The sequence below is a fragment of the Coenobita brevimanus genome, chromosome 69 (assembly GCF_032717465.1).
Source record: "Coenobita brevimanus isolate Jiangsu-jjx chromosome 69, ASM3271746v2, whole genome shotgun sequence".
NCBI classification, from domain to species: domain Eukaryota; kingdom Metazoa; phylum Arthropoda; class Malacostraca; order Decapoda; family Coenobitidae; genus Coenobita; species Coenobita brevimanus.
The window spans coordinates 24605261-24631398 of NC_137022.1; the positions used below are offsets into that span (position 1 = coordinate 24605261).

The 26138-nt window shown below is 41.3% G+C and overlaps 1 protein-coding gene across 1 annotated transcript in view; it reads right to left on the reverse strand.

Moving 5' to 3' along the window:
* Positions 1 to 3598: 3598 nt before the first annotated feature.
* LOC145406009 (uncharacterized) overlaps positions 3599 to 26138 on the reverse strand; it is a 70512-nt gene continuing 47972 nt past the window's right edge. Inside the window, exons 18-24 of the mRNA XM_080277196.1 lie at positions 23143 to 23286; positions 21194 to 21376; positions 18418 to 18525; positions 12375 to 12486; positions 11846 to 12074; positions 4338 to 4522; positions 3599 to 3886 (exon numbers count right to left, since the gene is read on the reverse strand). Coding sequence (XP_080133322.1) covers positions 3666 to 3886; positions 4338 to 4522; positions 11846 to 12074; positions 12375 to 12486; positions 18418 to 18525; positions 21194 to 21376; positions 23143 to 23286 — 1182 coding nt within the window. The 3' untranslated portion in view covers positions 3599 to 3665. The remainder of the gene's footprint in view (positions 3887 to 4337; positions 4523 to 11845; positions 12075 to 12374; positions 12487 to 18417; positions 18526 to 21193; positions 21377 to 23142; positions 23287 to 26138) is intronic.

The following is a 26138-nucleotide window of genomic DNA, read 5'->3' on the forward strand; positions in this document are numbered from 1 at the left end:
ATATATATATATATATATATAAAATCAAGACTTTCTGTATATACTGTACTGCACAAATGAGCTGCCCACTCAAGTTAGGTGTGTGAATGCTAATGTTACAGCTCATTCATTTTTTTCCACAACACATACAAACAACCTTAACACAGACAACTTTCTGTAATATTTTTGAAATAGTATGCCTTTCCAGGTAATCCACTCTCTAGATAACTAAAATGCTTTACACTCTGTGACACCTTTTGATAATTTTACAGTGGTCTCCCCTACAATGCAACAAACTGGTGTTGACTACTTTTTCTTATAAGGAACCATGTTTTACAGTTTGCTTTTGTTATGGGCTAAATGCCATGAATCACAGAATCTTCCAGTAGTAGTTGGACTGAAAAGTTGATTCAAGTCATACCTGCCTAATACAGTTACGTGAGTTTATCAAATTTCAAGTAGTCACAACTTAGTATTCAAGTTGTGGGTGTTACCCAGTACCATCAGGTGAAAATAAGCCAACACAAAATGGTACCAACAATACATTTCAATATGAAACTGTGTTGTACATTTGATTTATGGCCCAATTGAAATGCTACCAAATCCTCAAATACTACATCCTCTAAGCAATACTTTACTTTCTTACCTCCACCCTAATTCTTAATTCAAAACAATTTGCTAAGATACCTTATGAACATTGATAAGGCTTTACTATATCATACAAGCTATAGTATACACAAAAATTATTCACAATTTAAACATCGCTTTCAACCATCTACGTCATAAACATCATCACCAAACTCAAGAACTATATGGCAGAATCGACTTGCATATATCAATGCAGCTAAAGTTATTAATAATTTTGATTTCTTGGGAATAAGGTATACACCTGAACTGGTCCATGCAAATGGCAAGTTGTTCACATACTCTAAAGACAGATGGATGGATGGATCAAATAATGCATTTCATCATAATAGTGTGACAAATGTCACTGCCACCATATACAGTAAACATATAAGAATAATAAAAACACATCACTCATTCAAGTACTTGATTTAACAGTGTTGCATTATCTGGGGACAGGAGGACAAAGCATGACGAAAAGAAATGAACCTTTATATTTCCCTCTAGCCATGCTTTGATGATTTTGTCTCTTATGGTAGACTTCATGTACTATAGTAGTAAAGTTAGAGGCAGTTCCACTGACCCCTTTTATAATGCGATTCTTACTACTGTACCACCAGACAAGTTTTGTTGGCGATGGAAGTGATGCCTTTCATGTAATGGCACCATTATCACCAAGCTGCTCCAATGTGCAATAACAGAATATCCTTCAACTCCCTACCTTCCCAAAGGACGAGGATGGACTGCTGAGGGGCAACTTCAGTTTGCAGTCCATTAGGTTCACATTCATATACAGATGAAGCCACAACAACAATAACAAAAACAAAAAAGGCAATTTTACTCGACTTTCACCTGACAATTTTATTTAGCTTATGGGAGACTTCCATATGGCCAAAGAATGACGGTAACATATGAAAACAAGAAATATAAACTCCGAATATCTGCAAAAACAAGATAGAGAATGGGAGCACAACACATCAGGGATGTTATAAATTCAAACCAAAGGAAGCATGTACATGGCTGTTAAATTAACCAAAATGAAGCTGACTTTCTAATGTTGGGTGAATAGAGGGTCAGAGGAAGGGGGGCAGGCTGCAGTTAGCCATAATGCACCTTTATACTGCTCGAGATGCTTGAGAGAGAGGCCTTCATGTGGTGGCAATGATAAAAATGGGTACCACAAACATCCCTCAACTCCCACCCTATCCCATGAAAGGAAAATGGCACACTGCATGATTAGGGAATTTCAACCTGCTGTCCACTGGGTTCACATTTCATATTACTCTGGGGTTACAACATGAACCTCAGACTGAGGATTGTGGGAAACCATCACATGGATCTATAAAATCACAATTACCATCATCTCCAGACCTTTAATTACCCATGCAAGGATGGGTTGAAGTCATAAAATCACATTCTGAAACTATATTTTGGGATCATGGACTGGTTCAATGTTGGCATATCAGTGTGTAGTGAGTGTAATTGGATAATGTGACATAATGCCCTTAAAAAGAGCAATGTTATTAGGATCCACATAATGGGGGAGACCCCTGTATATGGTATGATAGCCACATCCACCTTTCCTTCTTTGGCTAGATTTTGATAATGTACCTCTGGCTAGATTTTGATAATGTACCTCCTCAGCACCCCTTGTCCCTGGCAGCCTCACTTCATATCCCTCTTCCATCAGCACTAGATATTGCTTATAATCTGACTCCATACAGCAAGAGGCAGCTTCAATACCAAGCATGACACAGAGACATCAGGGAGTTGGAACACAATCCACAACCATACTCAGACTTGCCAAGGAGCTTGTGCATTGTAGATTGTCTCTCACCAAACTCAGGTACATGTCATGCAGCTATGTACTGTCTACATCCATACTAAGCCAGATTTTGGGATGTTCAAGCACTGCCCACTTCCATAGGTAGATGACACTGATACACATCATCTACCTTTGTAATCAGGCAATGTGTATGCATCACCCACCTCCATATTCAGGCAGACAACAAGTACAGGTAACCCCCATGATTTGTGGCCCAATCACTTGTGCCCCTGCAGATTTGCGGTTCGTCCCCAGCAAAAAAAATTGTCAGATCAGAATCCGCAGGGGTAGCAACGGGACTGATTTGCGGCGTGTTCACGACGTCGGTCTCTTCCTGCATGCCCAGTCCGTGAAAGTTACCAGCTATACAATTTACCCTAACTTCTTATATCCATACCCATTAAAATCTTACTCATTATTACAGTTTTTTATATAGTTGTTCAGTATATATCTGTGATATTTTATGTTGTTTTCAGGTACCAGATATGGTTTTTAAAGTCTTTGTGCACACTGCCGCAGGAGGCCATGCCAGTCACCAGCAACAAAATTACCCTAAATTCTTATAACCATTACTATTAAAAACTTCTTTACTATTAAAGTACAGTATTGTATACAGTAGTACAGTATTGTATACAGTAGTACAGTATATGTTTGTGATGTTTTATGCTGGTTTCAGGTCCCTAAAATGGTTTTTAGGGATTTACAGGGACAACCTGATGCAGTACTGGGCCTCTTCTGGGGGGAACATCCATAATTCGCGTATCCCCCCCATTCCCAGGGGTGTGTGTCCCCTAACCCCCACAAATATGGGAGGATACCTGTACAGTAATCTAAACACTGCCAACCTCCATACTCAAAATGGCTTTTGGGAATTTCTGCATCACCTACCTCCATGCTCTACCAGACATCAAGTCAGCTTGTTCATCATTCACCTCCATACTCAGGAAAATGACAATTATGTGTATTTACATCCATACTCCTCCAGACTCATGGAACTTAGGCATCACTGACCACTGTACTCAAGACGTTAGGAAATTTCTGCATCTGTATCATGCAGACAACACTTGGTTTATGCACAGTTCACTATAATTCTTGTACTGACACTTAGTAGTTTCTGCCTTGCCTACCACCATACTCAAGAACACATCAAGCTGCTTAAGCACTGCCCACTTTCAAACTCAAGCAGATGTTTAGTTCAACATTAACTACCTCCAAACTCGAGCAGACGTTAATTAGTTTATGGATCATCCACATCCATGCTCATGCTCATGAAGTGGCTCATATCAAGGGAGGGATCAGAGGCATCTGAGGTGGAAGCACCAGGGATGAGGTTGGCCAGGCCCAGGCTGGCGAGAGACAAGGCCCCACCAGTGATAGGATCACCGTGGTACACCATGGCATCCAGCACAGACGGGTATGCTGACTTGCGACCACCCTCACACAGAGCCAAGTGACGCGCTGTTGGGTACACACACAGTTAGGTTATTCACTTGTAAAGTATGTGTATATACTCAATACAATGCCTTTAAAAAAGGGTATGATGGTGATAGTGTTCCTGGTATTGATATCTACACAGGGCTGAATGACATTAGTTTATGTTCTTCACCACTGCTCATGTTCAATATACGCAGTAAGTCCTCGTTATATGTCAGGTATATGTACTAAAATATCACAAATGTTTCCTTAAACATGCTGTAAATTGGGGGCAAATGGGAAAGCAGTTTAAGGATAGTAAAGTAGGTCTGATACACAGTTTTCATAAATTTACTGTGGACATGCACGAAAATTTACACATACCTCAGCCCATGTGATTGACACAAGTGCTGAAGAGACAGATGGAATAAATGGGCTCACGTAAAATAAAAATCAATAAAAGGGCAAAACACAAAAAAACTACAACATGACTCACCCAAATGGTTGCCACTGCGAGTGCTGAAACCACAGATGCAGAATAGGGGCTTAGGAAGTGGGATGGGTGGACCAATGCTGTAGTAAACCTGGCGTTTTTTCTCTGGGTGGAAGACACCCACATGCTTGCTGAGCATGTTGCGACAGCAGGTTGAGTACCGACACTTGGTGCATTTCACGTATGCTCTGTGGAAAGATGGTGTGAGACGCAGTTAGTAAACATAAAAGCTAGAATTGGTATCCCCCCACCCCCCAGAGACAAAAAAAACAAGGTCAATGAGCCACCAATTCTCTCTAATGCAAAACAAAATGTCAAAAGAGGGTGAGAGGCGAGTGAATTGAAGGAAAGATGACTGGGGAGACAGTGGAGGATGAAAGGCATTACTGGTTGATGAATTTGTCTGTTTGGGAGTTGCTTTTGTTGTTGATCTACCCTAGTTTGTCTGGATGAGAAGACTGTCAACTGCAGACAAGCAAGTACTCCTGCAGGATGTCCTGTGCCATAAACCAATGTTCCCATGCAGTTGACAGTACCTCACAACAGTGAGGTGTATGGAAAAGTGTGGAGTTGTCCTGGATGGACATCCCAGTTAGCGGAGACACCATACTAAGCTCCATATCATCCCATTAACTGATTATATGGTGTGGTAGGTGCAGTGAGGTTAGATGGTGAGAATATGGAGAATGTGAGTGCATTCAAGTACAGTACACCCTCATTATCGACGGGGGTTAGGTACCTAAGATACCCGTCGATGCCTAAAACCGTCGATACCGATTTTCGTCTGGTCAGGTACCCTTTGTTTATATATTTTAGTATCCCTTCAATCACTCGTATGTAATATGCAGTTTAGTTTTAGTGTTTCTTAGAAATAAATTAGTTAGGCAACTGAAAAACTGAATATCATAATAAAACTACTTATATTAAGTAAAGAATCATGGAAAAAATAGCATAATCTCTGATGTTGATGCATAGTGGTGGTACACTGGACCTCAACTTGTAATGGCTGCTGTATCATCACTTCTCTCTCCACTTACACCTCACTCCATCTAAAAATAAAAGGCGAAACCAGCAGTTGTAGCCATCCATACGTTTACATAACCGAGTGTGTAAAAAAAAAAAAAAAAAAAAAAAACGAAAGCAGCAGTGGTGGTCATTCATTCATTCTAATAACTGAGAGTGTGAGGCAAGTGTTACGTTAGATCAGCTGTTCGCACCGATCTTCACAACACACGCCGGTGCTGCTAGCTCATACCAGAGAGACCACGCTCTCCTATTTACTTTCATTCTCAAGAGCTTCCTTTCATTCTTGATATTCCATTTCTCCCTGACCTAAATTTTCATGACTGTATGGCAGTTTATGCTATCAAAGATGAATCTTAGCCTAGCTTTCGCTAGGATCTTCTTTTAGGAAAATTCAACTCTCCTTATGCTCGTATATTTCATATTTAATCTCTGCTTAACTTTTGCAAGAAATATCCTTTACTGACAAAAAATCCAACTCGTCTTTAACATTATAACAAATGATACAGGATTAAGGGTTTTATCATATGTCCTCCTGCATTACCACACAACAGCACAGACACACGATCTTTTGCTGCTTTAAAGCCTGGCGCACTTTTCTCCTCCTTCGAAATGTACGTTCTTTTAGGCATTTTCTTCCACCACAGGCGTGTTTCGTCCGCATTAAACACTTATTCAGGCCTGTACCCTTTTTCCCTTATAAGTTCAGCAAAGTCACATGGGTACGATTCTCCTGCTATCTGATCTGCTGAAGCTGCTTCACCAGTCATCCTAATGTTATGTAGGCCATACCTTTTCTTAAAATTCTCGAACCAGCCCTTGCTGGCTGCAAATTTCTTTTGCCTAGAAGCACCAACATTACTAGGCCTACCACCATCGTCATTACTTTCATCACCATCATCACTATTTTCACCTGCCTCACTTTCATCACCATTATCTTCACCAACACCACTGCTTTCACCAGCAAACCGAGCATAGAGTTGTTTTGCTTTGTTTCTGATGAACTGGGAGTCTAGCGGCACGTGTCGACGGTTTAAGTCCTCAATCCAAATATTCAGTGCCTTTTCCACCTGCACCAAGGCATCATCTCTCACATGCATCGTTACTTTAGCCAATCCTGGTGTGCACGAAGCCAGAGCATCTTTAATGTCTTTTTCTCTCCATTTTATGCCACGAACACTGGACTCATTCATGCCACACTCGCGACCAACCGCTGCATAGCTCATTCCACTTCTAAGTTTTTGTAATATTTCGTTCTTTACTTCCAAGGTAAGTACTTTCCTTGCTCTCTTAGCTGCCTTATTTCCAGTTGGAGTGTTACAAGGGCGCTTCGGAGCCATGATGATCGCGAAAGCACGATAGATGTGGCCGAACACGATATGAGAACAACAGACAAATGTGTACTGATGCTGTTGTTTGTTGGGTCGGCGGGAACATGCCGCGAGCAGCCAGAGACACCTGGCGGGATGGCGCGCAAACTTGCTAGGAGGTGCCAATACAATTCTTTATTTTTTTATTTTAATAATAATAATTTAACTCCCAGGAGAAAATAAAACCGTCGATAATCAAATCCGTCAATAAAAAAAACGTCGATAATGAGGGTGTACTGTACTTGGGTAGTGTGATGAGTAAGGATGGAACTTTGGGGGATGAAGTGTGTGAAAGGGTACAGCAGGGAAGGAAGGTTGTTGGTTCACTGAAAGCAGTGATGAGAAATAGGGAGGTGAGTATGGAAGTTAAGAAGTCACTGCATGATAGTATTGTGATCCCTACCCTGACGTATGGAAGCGAGGAGTGGACCTTGCAAGAGGGGAACAAGTCAAGAGTGAGAGCAGTGGAAATGAGTTACTTGAGAGGAGCATGTGGAGTGACATGGAGGGACAGGTTGACTAATGAAGAAGTGAAGGAACGTTGTGGGGTAGATGTGGATGTGGTTGAGAAGATTAGGAGAAATTCACTGAGGTGGTTTGGACATGTGGAGAGAATGGAGAATGAAAGACTGACTAAGAGGGTGTATGTAGGTGAGGTGGAGGGAGGGAGAGGGAGGGGTAGACCGAGGATGAGGTGGAGGGATGGAGTTGAGAGGTATATGAGGGAGGGGGGGGCGAGTTGGGGGGAGGGTAGTCAAATGGTGGGTGACAGAGTGACTTGGAGGTGTTTTGTCTGCGGCCACCCTTTGCGGGATTAGGGCGTCAGGCTATAGATAGATAGATAGGTGGGGGCGCTCACCATCCACTCACTCGATGTAGTGCTGCTCTCGGGTGTCTGCCCTTTCCTCTCCATCCTTCTTTCCTTCCATTCTCTTCTGTCTTTCTTTCCTTCATTCTTTCCTTGTCCTTCTGCCTACAGGTGACTTTACACTCCCTCTTCTGTCTTTCTTTCCTTCATTCTTTCCACTTCCTTCAGCCTGTGGGTGATTCTACACTGAGTAACAAGCCAAATGGTTTCCTGTGCACCAGGAAACCATTTACTACTCTGGGTGGTAACCATATAACCAAATTTTGGCGCCTGGTGGTTTAGTGGATAATTATTGCTCTCCAGTCGGATTGAGTCAGTGAAGGTTTATATCCAAGGGGTGGTTGGGGTTTATTGCTCATGTAATGCCACTCAGGGATGAGTGAGGTTGGTCACTCTCATCTTAAATGTCAGCACCAACTGCCTAGCCCCAGGCTCCTATGCTCCTCATGGGGCAACGTAGGATTGGATGATGGATGGATGGACTACCCATTAGGTCTGTCACTCAGTGTAAAGCCACGTCAAGTGGAAAGATGAATAAGACAGGAAGGAAATGGAGAAGCAGGAAGAGAGAAGGGTAAATCATACATATAAATGCTTTTGCAAACTGTTACATATGTTTTGTGGGAAGATGCAGTGCAAAGGGGTGGGGGAAGTCTGAGTCAAGTAAGGAGCTGCTACAAAAATAATGATTATACTATTCCACACACCTTACCTGTCAACTACAGTATGCAAAATCAGTGTTATATGTTGGCTTTTTTTATGTTAATTTTTAAAAATGAAGTTCATGGTATATACATGCCAGTACATAAAAATGATGATATCCTTTCCCTTAAAGAATCCCCACATTTGGCTTGGTGATGGTGCAAGTGATGCTATTTATGGACTGAAAGCTAAACCAAGTGTCCAACCAGCTAAATACTTTCCAACAGTTACTCTAAGTTGTTGGGAAATCCCATATGACCAACAAAATTTGCAACATGTGAGTCTCAGAATAATTATGTTTACTTGTGGCTGAATGCTCCCTGTCTAAGAGAAATCACTGTGTGGTTGCTACCAACCTTGCAACCACACTTCACTCTTACAGTATTACCTCCCAGGCTTGACGATACCCTCTTCACTCTTACAGTATTACCTCCCAAGCTTGATGGCACCAACTTCACTATTACAGTATTACCTCCCAGGCTTGACGATACCCTCTTCACTCTTACAGTATTACCTCCCAAGCTTGATGGCACCAACTTCACTATTACAGTATTACCTCCCAGGCTTGACGATACCCTCTTCACTCTTACAGTATTACCTCCCAAGCTTGATGGCACCAACTTCACAATTACAGTATTACTTCCCAGGCTTGATGGTACCCCCTTCATTTTTACAGTATTACCTCCCAGTTACAGATTTAGTTATAGAAATTTGCCTGTAAAAGCTCCGATGCTACATTAAAATGTTGATCTCCCAGTTTCCCCAAATTTACAATGAATTATATAAAAAAAGCTGTGATAATTTGGAACATATCATTGTCAAGTAACAAGGAATTATCACATTACTTAATCTACAGAGAATATCGTACTGACTTTTTGTTCACTCTGTACAAGGATGGGGAGCTGAGAGGGCAAGCATGAGGGGGAGGAGGTCAGCAGGAGGAAGTTTGCACAGCTGTAGACATAAAAACTGATACACTTCATTATCATCATCATCATCTGGACCTCCCTTCCCACCCTAGAGCAGGTGAGGAGTAGCAGCATCCAGACAGCCAAAGTTTGTCCACTTCAATGGGCCAGCTTCCATTCACTCATCATTCAAGCCCACAGAATCCAGGCTACATCTGTGAGGCCAAAAGATTTCCATCACATACTGTAGCTTCACATATACTCATCCAACAGAGTCAATCTGAACGCTGTCATATTAAAAAGGGGTGCCAACCCTGGTCATACACTACACACAAAATTCATCCAGCCAGCTCAATCTATCGTCAGTCCCTTAACCTCACCGACTTCCATCCTGACACACTCATCCACCGTATCTCTCCACCTCTTTCGCGTCCTACCTCACCTCCTCCCTCCTTCAAATTCAATCATATACACCTTTTTCACCAATCTGTTGTCATCCATTCTCTCCACATGACCATACCACATCAGAACACACTCTTCGATTCTGGCGTCCACAGACCTCCTCATTCCACATCTTTCACAAACTACATCCATCCATCCATCACCAATCCTACGTTGCCCCATGAGGAGCGTAGGAGCCCTGGGCTAGGCAGTTGGTCCCCAACATTTAAGATGAGAGTGAACAAATCACATTATTCCATATAATATCCACATTCCGTACTCCACATACATTCCTCAACAGTCCCATTTCCACTGCTCTCATTCGTGATTTTTTATTTTCATGCCATACCACTGTGTCACACCCATATGTTAAAGTTCGCTCTAACACACCTTGAGCAGCTACAACACTCAAGTCTCTGTTTCTATCATGGCCTTCATAGCACCAGCTACATTCCTTCCTTGCATCACTCTACTTTCCACTTCATTTGCACATTTTCTTCTCTATTCTATCACTGCACCCAACTATTTGAACTCCCTACCAATTCCAGTCTCTCTTCATTCACTGCAACATTGCTCTGGGAGTCACCTTCCCTCTCTATAACCAACATTTACTCTTTTCTATATTTACTCTCAAAGCACGATGCTTAAAGACATCTACAAAATTCCGCATTAGTCTAACAAGCTATGCCTGGTATTAACTAGCAGTACTGCATCATCAGCATACTGTACATCAAATTTGAGATATTCCATCCATCACCATTCATTACCAATACCATCCCTCCCTCCATCGCAGTACTCATGTTTTTACTTCTCTCATCACCCCATCCACATATATACAGAACAAAGACAGGGACATCACACAACATTGTCACATGCCGACACTGATCGTGAACTATTCACTCAGATGCCCATTTACCCTTACACATGCTTCACTACCGTCATACAAGCTCTCAACGGCACCTAGCAGCTTACCATCTACACCGTACATACGCAAAACCTTCTACAATCCTTCTCTGTTTATTTTGTTGCATGCTTCTCCCAGATATATAAATGCCTTACACACCTTATGGTCCTTCTCACAAGCCTTCTCCACTATCTGTCTCATTGCAAATATTTGATCCACAAATCCTCTGCCACTCCTAAAGCCACCCTGTCACTCACTAGGACTTCTGATATCTCTCTTACTTTCTCTATATTAATTCTTCCATATACCTTCCCTGCAACACTCAACAGACTTATGCCATGATAATTCTTGCACTCATTTCACTCACCTTTATTCTTGTATAGAGGTATAATCACAGTCTTTTTCCACTCTGCTGGCACAGTTTCACTCATCCATGCCTTCTTACATATCACCAACAGGCACTTCATTTCACTCTCTCCATTACATTTAATCATCCCTGCATAAACCTCATCAACACCAGCTGCTTTCCCATTTTTCAACCGCTTCACAGTACTTTTCACCTGTGCGAGTGTCACATCTCCTGGCACTGCATTCTTTCTCTGCACACTCCCAAACCAATGATACTTACAGCTCCTCTGCTCTCTCCATTCCCATTCATCACACTTTCAAAATGTTCTTTCCATCCAGTCCTTACTTCATCCCCATGGGTTAATAATCTACCACTTACATTCTTCACACTTTCACACTTCTTTCTATTGTCACTTCTACATATCCACACCTCTTCCCAGAATAACTTCCTATTTTCAGAGTAATTTGCATTCATTTTTCTTCCTAGATCATCATTTACATCCTTCTTTTTCCTCTTCACTAGTCTCTTTACCTGCCCCTTGCTCTCAATATATGCAGTTCTTATTTCAACTGAACCCCTGTCCTGTATCCACTCTAGCCACTTCTTCCTTTTTTCCTCCACTGCTCTTTTAACCTCTTCATCCCACCATGTTGTACCTTTCTTCTCGTTGTTACTTCTGCAACACCACACACCACTTTAGCATTTCTAAGCAATCCTTATATGCATTACACAAGTTGTCCAGATCCATTTCATTCCAATTCATTGATTACAACTGCTCCCCTACTTTGGCCTTGTATTCATCTGCCATTTCTTTAATCCCCAGCTTCTCAACTTTCACTCTCTATCCCTGACTGCTCCTCTCTCTCTTGGGCCACCTCATTCCTCTCAGCTTGATCTTGACTCCACCCCACAGGCATAAACAGTAATGTAACAGACATCAACTTACATAAAGTGTCCCTCGAGTTTAAGATTTGCATCACACTCCAGGCAGTAGTAGGCTGTGTCATCATCAGGGAAGTTGAAGGAGACTTTGCTGAGGGATTGGAGAGTGCAGGACATGGCTGCCTGGGTGCGCTTCTGTATGTGTACAGTTGGAGAGAGGACTGGCACTGGCTTGACAAATGGCCGGAATAGAATGCGAGGCTGGCCTGCTGGGATCTTGTACCGCTGCAACCCTGCAAATAAACACTCCAAATACAGGCAGTCCTCATAATATGATAGTGATGTGAATAGCACAACTTCTTCCATTCATTTAGTACTAAAATCTGAGGGAACTGGTGAAGCAGTAGCACTAGGTACCAATGGAACTTTACTGTCAATTTCTATGTAAGTTACTATGAACTTACACAATCATCCACACATCATTAAAAGCCCCATAATCATGGCCCGTCTTACAGAACTAATCAAATACATTTTGTTTTCTTCTTCCATTTTTTTATGAGAATAATTCATACTAGACCTGTAGCATTACTGACCAGTGAAATTGGCTCTGGATATGTGGTCCCTCTTCTTGTGTTCATCTAAAAGGAACTTGCTGTAGAAATTAAGTTCACAGTTCTTGCACTTCCAAGTCAGTGACCCATGTTTCTGTCAGGATAGGAGTGCAGGTCATTAAAATGCAAGTATGAAAACTAATTATACAATAAAATGGTATTTCTAGAGCAGTTCTAGGTGCAGCTGAAGTTTACTGCTTATACAATGCCAGTGAAGGGAAAATGACTGGCCACCTCCTTCAAGACCTATAAAACACTCCCTCAACATTTGTTGTAGGGCAACCTGCCTCTGTCAAGCATGTATTACCCCTGCCACATCATAATGGACTTATCCCCTTAACCGTGCCTCACCTGATCAGCTGATCAAACCAAATGTGAGAGAATATCACCTTGGGGTCGCGTCACCATTTATTCATCCACAATATCTCTCCAATCATCCCTATCATGCACAGCCACTCTTCCTTGCTCCACAGACATCCCTCTCCCATCTAATGCTCTCTTCACACTCTCCATCTATACTATTCGTGGTCTTCCTTTAGGCCTTACACCTCTTACATCCAATCCAATTATCTTTTTCACCAATCACTCTTCATCCATCCTTTCCTTATGCCCAAACCATCACAACACTCTCTGCTGAACTCAATCAGCCATCTCCTGCATAACTCCAGTCCTCCTTCGCATTTCATTATTTCTTATTTGATCCATGTGTCACTTCACACATACTTCTCAGACACCTCATCTCTCTTACATTCTCTGCTACACCCATATTTCATGTTTCAGCCCATATAACATAATAAGCACCACTACACCCTCAAACAATCTTCTCATTACATTCATTCTAAGTGAACGACATCTAAACACTTTTCATTCCACCCAGCACCTTTCCAACTTCATGCATTCTGCACTTCACCTCTACATCTGTTCTTCCATCCACAGCAACATGTGACCCTACAGTAAATACCTGTACTTAAAACACTCCTCCTCAAGCAACTCACCATTCAAAACTACATTCATCCTCCTACCATCTACCAATCTCATAAACTACATCACTTTACTCTTATTCTCATTTACTCTCAATTTCCTCCTTTCACACAACTTTCCAAACTCCTCTCCCAAATGTCTCAATCTCATCTCCAAATCAGCCACCAGTGCAGTATCATCTGAAACCTGCAGCTGATTCAGATTCCACTCTCTACCATCAGCATTCACCAGACTCAAACCTCCACCCAACACTCTTCCATTCACCTCCCTTACAACACCATCCATATAAATATTAAACAACCAAGGTGACATCACACATCCATGCTGCAGTCCTACTCTCACAGGAAACCAATCACTCACAGCATTTCCCACTCTTACCCACACACTACTATTTACATAAAAACTTTTCACTCTTTTTAACAACCTACCATCAAGTCCGTACAATCTCAAAACAGTCAAAAAAGTCTCCCTATCAATTCTATCATACACTTCCTCTAAATCCATGAACACCAAAAACACATCCTTAACTCTTGCCATATACTTTTCATACACCAGTCTCAAAGCAAACACATGATCCACGCATCCCCTCCCTCTCCTAAAGCCACACTGCTCATCACCAATCACTCCCTCTGTACCCTCTCTAACTCTCTTCACACTCTACCATATACCTTACCTACAACACTCAACAGATGTATACCCCTGAAACTGGTACATTCATACTTATCGCTCTTACCTTTAAAATACAAAGGAACCATACAAGCACTTGCCCAGTCAATCGGTACCCTACTGCTCACAAAACACACATTCAGCAATCTTCCTAACCACTTAACAATAATCACTCCACCCCTTTCAGACATTCCACAGCACACTCATCCCTACCTGCAGATTTCCCTACCTTCATCTCCTTTACTGCCTCCAGCAAGATCAAAAAATCATTCAACTCTTCCAACACATTTACTCCTTGCACTCTTCCATCTGCCACAATCTCAGCCTCCCTTTCCTCCTCTACATTTAACAATCTTTCAAAATACTCTGCCTATCTCTTCCTTACAGCATCCATCTCAATTAACATCCTGCCATCCTCTGCTTGTACTCACTTTTCCTTCCCAGACTCTCCCCTTGGCACTCTCTTCACCTCATTCCAAAACATTTTCCTGTTCTGTTGAAGATTCTCAGTCAACTGCCTACCACACCTCTCATCTGCTGCTGCAGTCACAAGCAATATATTATTAACGTATTTGCCAACTACAGTGAGGAAAAGACGTTCCATTATGATAAGTAAAATGAAATCACCAAAGTAAGTTAGCATTTCGTCTTATTTCCGGAACCAACCCTCTTATTAGCTCAGTCCATTGATGTTCATGCTCTCTCAATATCTGAATGAAATGAAAAATTCATACCCATACATCTACACTCAATCAATCAATCAATCATTTCCTGTGACACCCCACGAGATGCATAGGGCCTCGATGAACTCTCTCCACCAATATTTGTCTCTTGCCATCTCCTTCAGGTCCCACCAACATTCCTCTCCTGCTTCCTTTTTCATCATCCTCAACCAGGTTTCCCTCGGCCTACCTCTACCTCTTCTTCCTCTGGCAGTCCACTCTAGCACATTCTGTATTAAACTACCTTCTTTTCTGTATATGTGCCCCAGCCACTTCCAGCGAGACAGTCTCACATATTCATTAACTGGTTCCACTCTCGTAATATCCCTGACTCTTGCATTTGTAACTCTGTCTTGCCACTTAACCCCAAGAATCCTCCTCAGTATTTTATTCTCAAATCCTAATACTTTCTGATCTGTTGCAATTGTACTGTACCATGACTCATGGCCATAACTTAAAATTGGTCTAACCATGGACTTGTAAATTTTCACTTTATTATGTACCGAAAGCATATTATTATTCCAAACAGATTTCAACATTCCAACAGCTCGCCAAGCCTGTCTAATCCTCTCCTCAATTTCATTGTTTAATGATCTATTAGATGATACAATCATTCCCAGATATTTAAAGTTTTCTACATTCTTCACCACATTATTCCCAATTACACAATCGATTTGGTTCTCCATGTTCATATTAATAATTTCAGTCTTTCCACAATTTATTACCAATCCCACTTTTTCTCCTTCCTCCACCAGACAATCAAGGACCCTCTGCATCTTGTAAATACTTCCACAAATCAGTACAATATCATCATCATAGTCCAAATCCATCAGCTTCTTATTTTCTTTCCAGTTAATTCCTGCACCTGTTCTCCTTACACTATATATATATACATATCTACATTATATATATGAAATTAATATAAAGTAATTTGATTGCAAGATGTTAAATCAGGTGAAGACTGTATACAATGACACACTTGTCCTACGACTGATGAATTTGCAGAGTGCTGTCTGCTACCTAGCCAGTAAGGCTGGTATGGAAATACAGGTAAGCCCTTAATTCACGCGATTTTGGTTATCCACGAATTTTTTGTACGATAATTAAAACATAAAATTATAGTATTCAAATAAATAATTTTAATATACAAGAGAATAAAATATAAAAATGCCTACCTGCTGCCCGTGTGCATACGTATATGTATGTATGTGTGTGTGTGTGTGTGGGGGGGGTCTACCACGCACCACACAGTCAGTTTGAATCCGATGGTCGAACTATGCGTGACTTGCGAATCGTTATTTGTGGCTTATTTTTCTGCCTTCCAGTGATTGCTTGCCTTGTCTGCCAACATGGGGCCTAAGCGTAGTGCTAGTGATGCATGTGGTAACACACCAAAACAGACTCGTAAAGTGATGTTGCTGACAGAGAAAGTTAAAGTGTTGGACAAACTTAAGGGAGGAATGTCAGCGACAATTCTCCGTCAGGACGATTCCCCGTCATTTATTTACATACCAGTTTATTTAGCAAGTACGGTACACTAGTTTTTTACTTATATGAGTTATAAAATCCCCCTGAAAATTAGTTATTAAAGTATTAATTAATCAATAATAAGTATATTTATAGAATGACAGGGAATCGTCCATGTTTTGATGGTGAATTGACTTCGCAGTGAATTGTCTCTGAACCGTGTGTTTGGGGTGAGTCAACTGTTCTTACAATGAAGAAGACAGAATGTAGCATACGGGAGTCAGTGAGGGCTAGTACACCAGACAGTGCTAAAGTGTCTCCACCTACGCTTGTGAACTGGCTCGGAACCGTATGTTTGGGGTGAATGAGTCAACTGTGTGGACAATAAAGAAGGCAGAATGTAGCATATGGGAGGCAGTGAGGGTTTGTGCACCAGACTGCTGAAGTGTCTCCACCTACGCCTGTGCCTGGCAGGTTTCAATGTTAAATTTCTTACATTTTTGTTGTTTTTCATACTTTATGCTAGTTTATAAGGTGTATGTAGTGCATAAACAGTATTATTCAGATGTAATATACTTAGTAGACATGCGTAATTATGTGCACACAAGGGCAGAATGAATACGCGAATTTACCACATATGCGAAGGGTCTGGGAACGTAACCCTCGCGTGAATTAAGGGCTTACCTGTATTAGCATACTGCCTCACTTCCGGGACAAATATTTTTCTTAGCTCAAAAGCCAATTAATCACTCTGACTCGTACTCTTTCCTTACTGTTTCAATATGTGAAAAATTTACATTTATATTTTTATCTACAAAATTAATATAAACCTATTTGAACGCACAATATTAGTACACATCAATGTAAGACTGTCTGCACCGACCTCACACGCCACGTTAAGCTTACTCGGCGCCCAGAATTTTGGCTGGCGATTTCATCTTCCCATGTTTCCAGCTTTGAAAATTATACTTGAGGTGGTTTGGACATGTGGAGAGAATGGAGAATGAAAGACTGACTAAGAGGGTGTATGTAGGTGAGGTGGAGGGAGGGAGAGGGAGGGGTAGACCGAGGATGAGGTGGAGGGATGGAGTTGAGAGGTATATGAGGGAGGGGGGGGGGTGAGTTGGGGGGAGGGGAGTCAAATGGTGGGTGACAGAGTGACTTGGAGGCGTTTTGTCTGCGGCCACCCTTTGCAGGATTAGGGCGTCGGGCTATAGAATAGAAAAAAAAACATTTGGTACATTCACTTCAGCATTTGCCTGATGAAACATTGATCTGTTTGAAAACAACATGATAGGTGTTTCAAAATAAACACGCAGCAAGACTTGTAATATTGTGATGAATGCTACTGCACCAGCTGTCATTTTATGTACGGTATTTTAGTAACTTCTGCAATATATTTCTTAGTAAATCATGTCTAGAAAACATGTATAATAATGATTACATTAAAGCAGAATTTATGTACTGTTCACTAGTAATTACTATGGATGGGATTTTAGAAAGTATGCGACTGTGAGAGCCAGGAAGAGGTGACTGACCAACTAGGTTATCAAGTAAGCACTGGCAACTTTGAGAGTTTGTGGCCAAGGGAACTGACACTGCCACTTCAACAGTCTCCTTTATCCTAAAAATCTGCACGACATGCACAGTATTCAAGCAAATGCTACAAATTTTGTCTACACTCATATTAAAATTTGTTATGTCACTAAGGATATATACACCGGTATATATTTTTAAGTGTTACACTACCTGTTAGAACTTCTTGAACAGATCAATATATCAATCATCATCATCACAAATATCATCCCCATTAAAGTAACTTTTAAGTGTGACAGCTAAATTCCCGGTAATGCTTTACTTTCTCTTAAGTATAACAAACCAGGTACATCTAAAGATGAGAAGCAAATTATTTATGACTTCCACATATCTGTCAACAATAAACTGCCAAATAATCTTTAAAGATGCTGCCAGTTGGTGGTCTAGTGGATTAAGGGACTCCTACCCAATGTGACCCAAGCAGGTCTACATCCGAGGGATGGTTGAGATTTACTGCTCTTGGAATGCCACTCAGGGTGTAGTGACTGGTCACCCTCACCTTAAATGCATGAGATGTAACCCAGCTCTGGGTCCCTAAGCTCCTTATAGGGCACTAAAGGATTGGGTGACAGATAATTATAATAGTCAGTTACCTGTAAGTGGGCAAAGAGTCTCTGGGAGAAGGTGTTCGCAGAGGTGGCATTGATGGACTTGACGGTGAGGCAGTAGTGGCACTGGATGTATGGTGTGTCTTTGTGTTCCTGAAGTGACATCACAAACAATATAATGAAAGATAAGTTATTGATATTTGTGTTAGTCCTTTTTAGTTTGCTAAAATATACTATACATTGTAAGTCAGGTGTAATCAACACAACTGTTCTGCTGACCCTGAGAATAATACAGCACAACCTCATTTTAAAATGAGGATGCATTTGAAAAAATCCTTTGCAAAACGATTTATCACATATTGAGTCAATTATAACATGGGTTCAGTCAGGATATGTTTTTGACTAAGGGTCACCCACCCAACAAGTCTGAAAACAGGTTCCCAACTCAACTAAAGTGGTTGTTATCTCAATTCACTCTACCTGTTGCTTACCACCAAAATACACCTAAAAATAAGTTTCCAACTCACCTAAAATCTGGTAATTATTTCACTTCACGGCACTTTAATTGATGTTTGAAGTCCAACACCACACTACTGTTCTATCATTAATAAACCCAACAGTGATGAGTGCAAAGGCCATCTCTGAACATACGAATAACTAAACTTGCGTGAGGGCAATCATATAAGTGAAAACAGCCATCAAATATTGACAAGTAAGACTTCATACAGGATCAAAATCATCATACAAGCAAAAAATTCTATTGTATGTCAACAAACATCCTAAATTTTTCATTAAAGTATAAGTGAATCACTGCATACTGGTTCGCAGTATATCAAGGGTGTGTTGTATCTTGGATTACCGAAAAAAGTTAAACTTTTGCCTAGTTTTAACCTGGAAAAAATACCTGTGTCCAGTCGACAGCAGAAAAGTTTCAAGCTTCCCTGGTAACAATGTATGACAAAGATTTGGCACATGTGCTTTAACTAACTATACATTATCTACAGACTAGCTTTACATAAATTTTTTTCTAGTAACAGACTAACAAGCCCATGCCAGGATGGTTGATGCCAAATTTTACTGTTGGCCTTATGTCACAAGGAAAAAACCCATGCCAGGATGCTTGATGCCAAATTTTACTGTTGGCCTTATGTTACAAGGACAAGGGTCTGTCGAGAGTATCTGTACTGCTCTGGCTATTAGGATTTGCCTAAATAAATTAAACTGTGCATATATAACTTTGCAGTTAAATATAAATGCTGGGTGTCGGCAACATACAATAAACATTCACAATCGGCCTCAGCAACATAAAGGACTGATACACCGTCCTAACTGTAACTTCCAGTCAAGAATTCAGGTGAGGCAAGACCAAGAAAGAAATTGAGAAAGGAAACGGATGCCCCATTCCCGTGCTGTTGTGGCCCCAGATTTATCTGAAATGTGAATCTGGTAGATTCCAGGCTTTAGTTATCCCTCAACTGCAGTTCACTATCCACCTTCAACTGGGACAGGGAAGTAGCTTTGGGATATTTGCACAACCAGGCAGTTGAGCAGCCTGGTTATCAGTACCACCATATGATGGCATTCCTTTCCAGCTCTGCATGTTCAGTAAATTAGGCCACACAAGCATTCAAACACCATCTAAGCCTTTGAAATTATGGTTCAACCTCAAACATAAAAATAATTCATGCACTAAACAAAACACATTTATTAATCTTATATTATTATTATTCTATCTATCTATCTATCTATTGCCAGATGCCTCAATCCCGTTCGGGGTGGCCACAAACAAATCGCCTCCAAGTCGCCCTGTCCCCCGCCATTTCACTGCCCTGCTCCCAACTCACACCCCCCTCTCTCATATACCTCTCCACCCCATCCCTCCATCTCATCCTCGGCCTCCCCCTCCCTCTTCCCCCCTCCACCTCACTCACATACACTCTCTTCGTCAGTCTTTCACCCTCCATCCTCTCCACATGGCCAAACCACCTCAGTGTGTTCCTCATAACACTTCCTATCACATCCACATCAACACCACAACGCTCCTTTATATCCTCATTTGTCAGCCTGTCTCTCCACGTGACTCCACAGGCTCCTCTTAAATAACTCACCTCCACTGCTCTCACTCTTGATTTGTGTCCTTCCAACAATGTCCAAGGTTCACTTCCGTACGTTAGAGTTGGTATCACAATACTGTCATGTAGTAACTTTTTCACTTCCATGCTCACTTCCCTGTTTCTTATCACTGCTTTCAAAGAACCAGCAACCTTTCTTCCCTGCTGTACCCTTTCAAGCACTTCACCCTCCAAACCTCCATCCTCACTCATCACACTACCCAAGTACTTAAACGTACTCACATTTTCCAATTCCTCACCATCCAACCTCGCTGTACATTCACTAACTTCACCTCTCTCAAAGACCATCACTTTACTCTTCCCTACATTCACCTTTAGATTCCGTTTCTTACACACTCTCTCAAACTCATCCACCAAGCCTTGCAGCTCCCCTCTGTCTTCACTCAACAACACAGTATCATCTGCAAACAACAGTACAGGGAGTTTCCGAACACTATCCTCTCTCACCAGGGCCACTCCAACATCCACTACCCTACCTTGTACCTCTTTTATTACCCCATCCATGTACAGATTGAACAACCATGGAGACATGACACATCCCTGTTTCAAACCAACTTTCAAAGAGAAAAATTCACTTAGTTCACTATCCACACGCACTGCCATTCACACGTCATCCAAGCCTTCAAAATGCTGGCTCCTCTACACAGGCAAAATCCTTCAACACATTTCATCTTCACTTATTTATTTACCTTGTTAAAGTGATCGACAACACTGTGGAGGATTGAGGAAGTGAAGTTGCAGACCTCACAGTGGTAAGGCAGCTCGGCCTCACAGTGCTTCTTGTCCATGTGGTTGATGAGGGAGAACTCTGTAGTAAAAGACTCACTGCAGATCCGACACCACCAGGCTCTCCCATCCCCGTGGTGATGCTTCTGTACCACAATGAGATACAGCATCATTATTAACATCACCATCAGATAGTCCTCTCTCTACCAAGGGTTAGGGTAAGGCAGGGTCCAGAAAGCAAGAAAAAATATGATGGAAGAAACTAACCAAAAGTCTAACTAAATATATGAGCCAAACTCACATTCACTAATCACTCAATCCCAGATTCCTAACTCAACCCCACAGGCATTTATGCCCACACTTCTGTGTTTCATACGAAGGTACATAAACCACGGAAAGTCCGAGGTAATAAATTAAAAACAAGATTCAGTTATAAACATGAATGATAATATTACAGATACTTAACACCATAATCATCATCAACATCATGACCCTTTTTCCAACCCAAGAGTGGAATTTGACAGGAACCAGAAACTAGAAAAGAGAAAGCACAAAAGAAGAACTCTCTTAACGAATTTACTGGATAAAAAAAAGACTCCATAAGTTAACAAATTCCATGATTAGTTTTGTTTTTTATATTTTGTCACTTTAATGTTTACTCCAGTGAGACTGTGAAGTGTTTGGTAGCTATATGGGGGAAGACAAATATTCATACACAACTTAAGCTTTAAGAAAGTTTACAAATACAATTAAATGTCCCACACAACCACCATATCCAATGGGAACAAAGGTGATGAATAGGTTAGATACTTGCAGTCTTATGGGAGAAGCATGTTGCTCTCAAATGCAAGAGGAACAATGAAGTAAAAAATGAAGTGAACACTGAAGCAAAGACTGAATGTGAAAGAAACTTGTCACTAAAACAGCAAGTGTGTGGTAGATGGGAGTGCCTACCATCCACTCAATGCAATGCTGCCTTTAGGTTACACTGTGACAAACTACAAAACCATTTACTCTGTTGGATAGTAACTATAAAACCAAATGATGCCCAAGTAGTTCAGTGGAATAAGGGACTCAAAATGGATGGAGCTCATAAAGGTTTACATCCAGGGAATGGTTGGGGTTTACTGCTAGCATAATGCCACTCAAGAGGCAAGGCATGGCTGTCACCCTTGTCTTAAATGTCAAGACTAAGTATCCTGGTTCCAGACCCCAATGCTCTTATGAAGCAAAACAAAACAGGAATGGGTGAGAGAGAGAATAAAAAGTAAAAAATTAAGTGATGAATGAAGGTAAAAGGACTTCATTGATCTCAAATGGACCATAAAAAATCAGACTGAGAAAAGGTTAAAGGACTGAACTAGGTACTGTGTGACTCGATTCCTGTAGTAGGAGTTAAAGATGAATACAGGGAGTTTATCTTGATTTATTATCTTCAGAGAAAATCTTAAGTTGAGCAGTGTATGTATTACAGAGACTGAACATACTAAGTAAGTCTAGTTGGACCCCTCTTCTTGTTTACTCTCTCCACTACCTGTCGGTTCTATAGCTAGCCTCCTTCTCCCTACTACCTGCTGGTTCTATGGCTAACCTCCTTCTGAGCTCTGCTTCCTAAATTCTGGTGTAGCAGGGGTCGTGTCACGTGTGTTACACGGTGGTTGGAAAGTTCTAGAAACCTGTGTGTGAGTATGTGTGTATGTGTGTGTATGGTCACGAGGCGCTGTCGTGTGCCTATAAAGCATTCCTTGAGTTAAGAGTGTGTAAGCATGTTTATCATTGCTCATTTCTCGCAGACACAATACCTGTCTCATCCTCTGACTTGCTGCTTCTATCTGTCTGTCTATCTATCTATTTATCTATCTATCTATTATGATTTGTAATTATAATATGGAGTCCTGACAACTGAACTTACATTCTTCTGGTGAAGGGCTTTGTCAGACTCCAACGGAAAGTGAAGCACACAGTAGTCACAACTAATTTTATACTGTGGATTGCCTCCTCGATTAAGATGGTATTTCAGATGAGCATAAAATGCTATGTTGTTGCTGAACATCTCCTGAAAATACAAAATAAATACAGTATGGTACATCGTTGTAAATAAAGGCAGACTATAATCATCAATCCAACCTCTTTTTCCCATCCAAGGATGGGTATATAAATATATAGTAAATATATGTACTGTACTGCACACTCCATCACAATTACCATGACCATCATCATTTCCTATTTCTGCTTCACTAGACCTCTGGCTGTGAAGGGGTTAATTAAGTTTATCCAACCATTCTGGTTGAAAAGCTCTCCTTTTACAAATAAAATTACCTGGAAATAGCAATAATAAAATACAGTATAAAGTACATTAGGCCAACCTGACTAAAGAGAATGATCGGGTGGGAAAGACTAGAAAACAAACAGAGAAGCTAGCTACCTCCACAATGAAAGATGATATGTGCAGTAATTTCATTTATTTTTAGCTGGCAAATTTGTCATCCCATGAACTAAGCTACCTTCATTTGTATCTTCATCTTTACTCTGTTACTCTCAAAGTGCCAGATCATTTGTTTGTTCATTTTTTAAGGTTCCAACATGCTTGCACGTGTCGGCTTTGGTCACCTAATGGCAGTTCTCCATGCTGCTTGATCTCTGGCAGTTTCCCTATTCAATCCCTTATCCCTGAGGTCACAATGAGTGACCTTGTCCTTGTCCCAGGTCTTTTTGAGAGAGTTATATGTAGAGATTGTGGTAGGTGGTGGTGACCATCATCCACTCACTTGATGTGGTGCTGTCTACTTCTTCCTAAGCCTTTATCATTCTTTTTCTGTGCCTGCCCTCCTCTCTTCCTTTTCTCTGATCTTTCCTGTCACTTCTTATTGCTTTTCTTTCCTTTACAGGTGGCTTTACATTGAGTGACAAGACAAATGGTTTCCTGTAAGCCAAGAAACCATTTACAACGCTGGGTGGTAACCATATAACCAAACCATACGTGCTCCCTATGTGTCAACAAGTGGGCTGGTGGAGGGTTAGTGCCCCTCCCCGTAAAACAAATAACTCAAAGGAAAATGGCCACCCCTTACGGGATTATGGCGTCTGGATATAGACAGATAGATAGATATATGTAGAGAGGATGAGAAAGGTGAAAAGATCAGTATGAGAGAATAAGAAGAGAGTGGATGAGGAATTTGGAAGGAACTTGAGTGTAAAGTGGAGGGAATGTAAGAAAATGTTCCACAAAGAGGTAAAGAATGTTAGACAGGGTGCCAAAGAAGGTAGCTGGGAAGTGAAAGGTAAAAATGGTAGATTACTAGTGGAGAACGAAGAAAAAGTGAGCAAATGGAGAGAACACTTTAAGGAATTGTTGAACACAGAGAATGAAAGTAATGCAAGTATGAGTGGCTGGGGAATGGCTGGGAGAAGGAGGGATGTGAGATGAGAGGAAGAAATCAGTAGGATGGAAGTTGTGGATGCAATGAAGAAAGTTAAAATGGGGAAAGCCCCTGGAATTGATGGAGTATGTGGTGAAATGCTGAAACATGGGGGAGAGATAGTAGTAGAATGGATGTGGAAGATGTGCAGATTGGCCTGGGAGGAAGGTAGAGTCCCAGAGGATTGGAAGTCAGGTATAATTAATCCCCTGTACAAAGGAAAAGGGGAAAAAGAAGTGTGTGGTAATCTTAGGGGCATTTGTCTTCTTAGAGCAACAGGAAAAGTATATGGTAGGATACTTATTAACAGAGTTAGGGAAATAACAGAGGAATTAGTTGGAGAAGAAGAGGGAAGTTTTAGGAAGGGAAGAGGTTGTGTAGATCAGATATTCACTCTTAGATCTTTAGTGGAAAAGTTCCTAGAGAAGGGAAAGAAGTTGTATGTGGCCTTCATGGATTTGGAGAAAGCATATGACATGGTAGATAGACAAGGATTGTGGAAAGTATTAAGAATATATGGAGTCGATAGGAAGCTGTTGAAGGTTGTGAAGAGTATGTATGAGGGTGCTAAGGCTGCAGTGTGTGTGTGGATAGTGAAATGAGTGAATTTTTCTATCTGAAGATTGGCTTGAAACATGGATGTGTCATGTCTCCATGGCTGTTCAATCTGTATATGGATGGGGTTATAAAAGAGATACAAGGTAGGGCAGTGGATGTTGAAGCAGTCCTAGTGAGAGAGGGCAGTGTTTGGAAACTACCCATACTGTTGCTTGCAGATGATAACTGTGTTGTTAAGTGAAGACGAAGGGAAGCTGCAAGGCTTGGTGAATGAGTTTGGGAGAGTGTGTAAGAAACGGAATCTAAAGGTGAATGTAGGGAAGAGTCAAGTTATGGTCTCTGAGAGAAATGAAGTCAGTGAATGTACAGTAAGGCTGGATAAGGAGGAAATGGAAAATGTGAGTGCGTTTAAGTACTTGGGTAGTGTGATGAGTAAGGATGGAAGTTTAGAGGGTGAAGTGCTTGAAAGGGTGCAACAGGGAAGAAAGGCTGCTGGTTCCTTGAATGTAGTGACAAGAAACATGAAGTGAGCATGGAAAGGGAAAAGCTGCTACATGACAGTATTGTGATACCAACTCTAACGTACGGAAGTAAAGCTTGGACCTCGTTGGAGGAACAGAAGTCAAAGCAGTGGCAATGAGTTATCTGAAAGGAGCATGTGGAGTCACATGGAGAGACAGACTGACAAATAAGGAAGTGAAGGAGTGTTGTGGTGTGGATGTGGATGTGATACTGATAGGAAACATTAGGAGAAACACACTGAGGTGGTTTGGACGTGGAGAGGATGGAGAGTGAGAAACTGACGAGGAGAGTGTATGTGAGTGAGGTGGAGGGGGGGAGAGGGAGGGGGAGACCAAGGACGAGATGGAGGGATGGAGGGGAGAGGTATATGAGAGACGGGGGTGTAAACTGGGAGAAGGGCAATGAAATG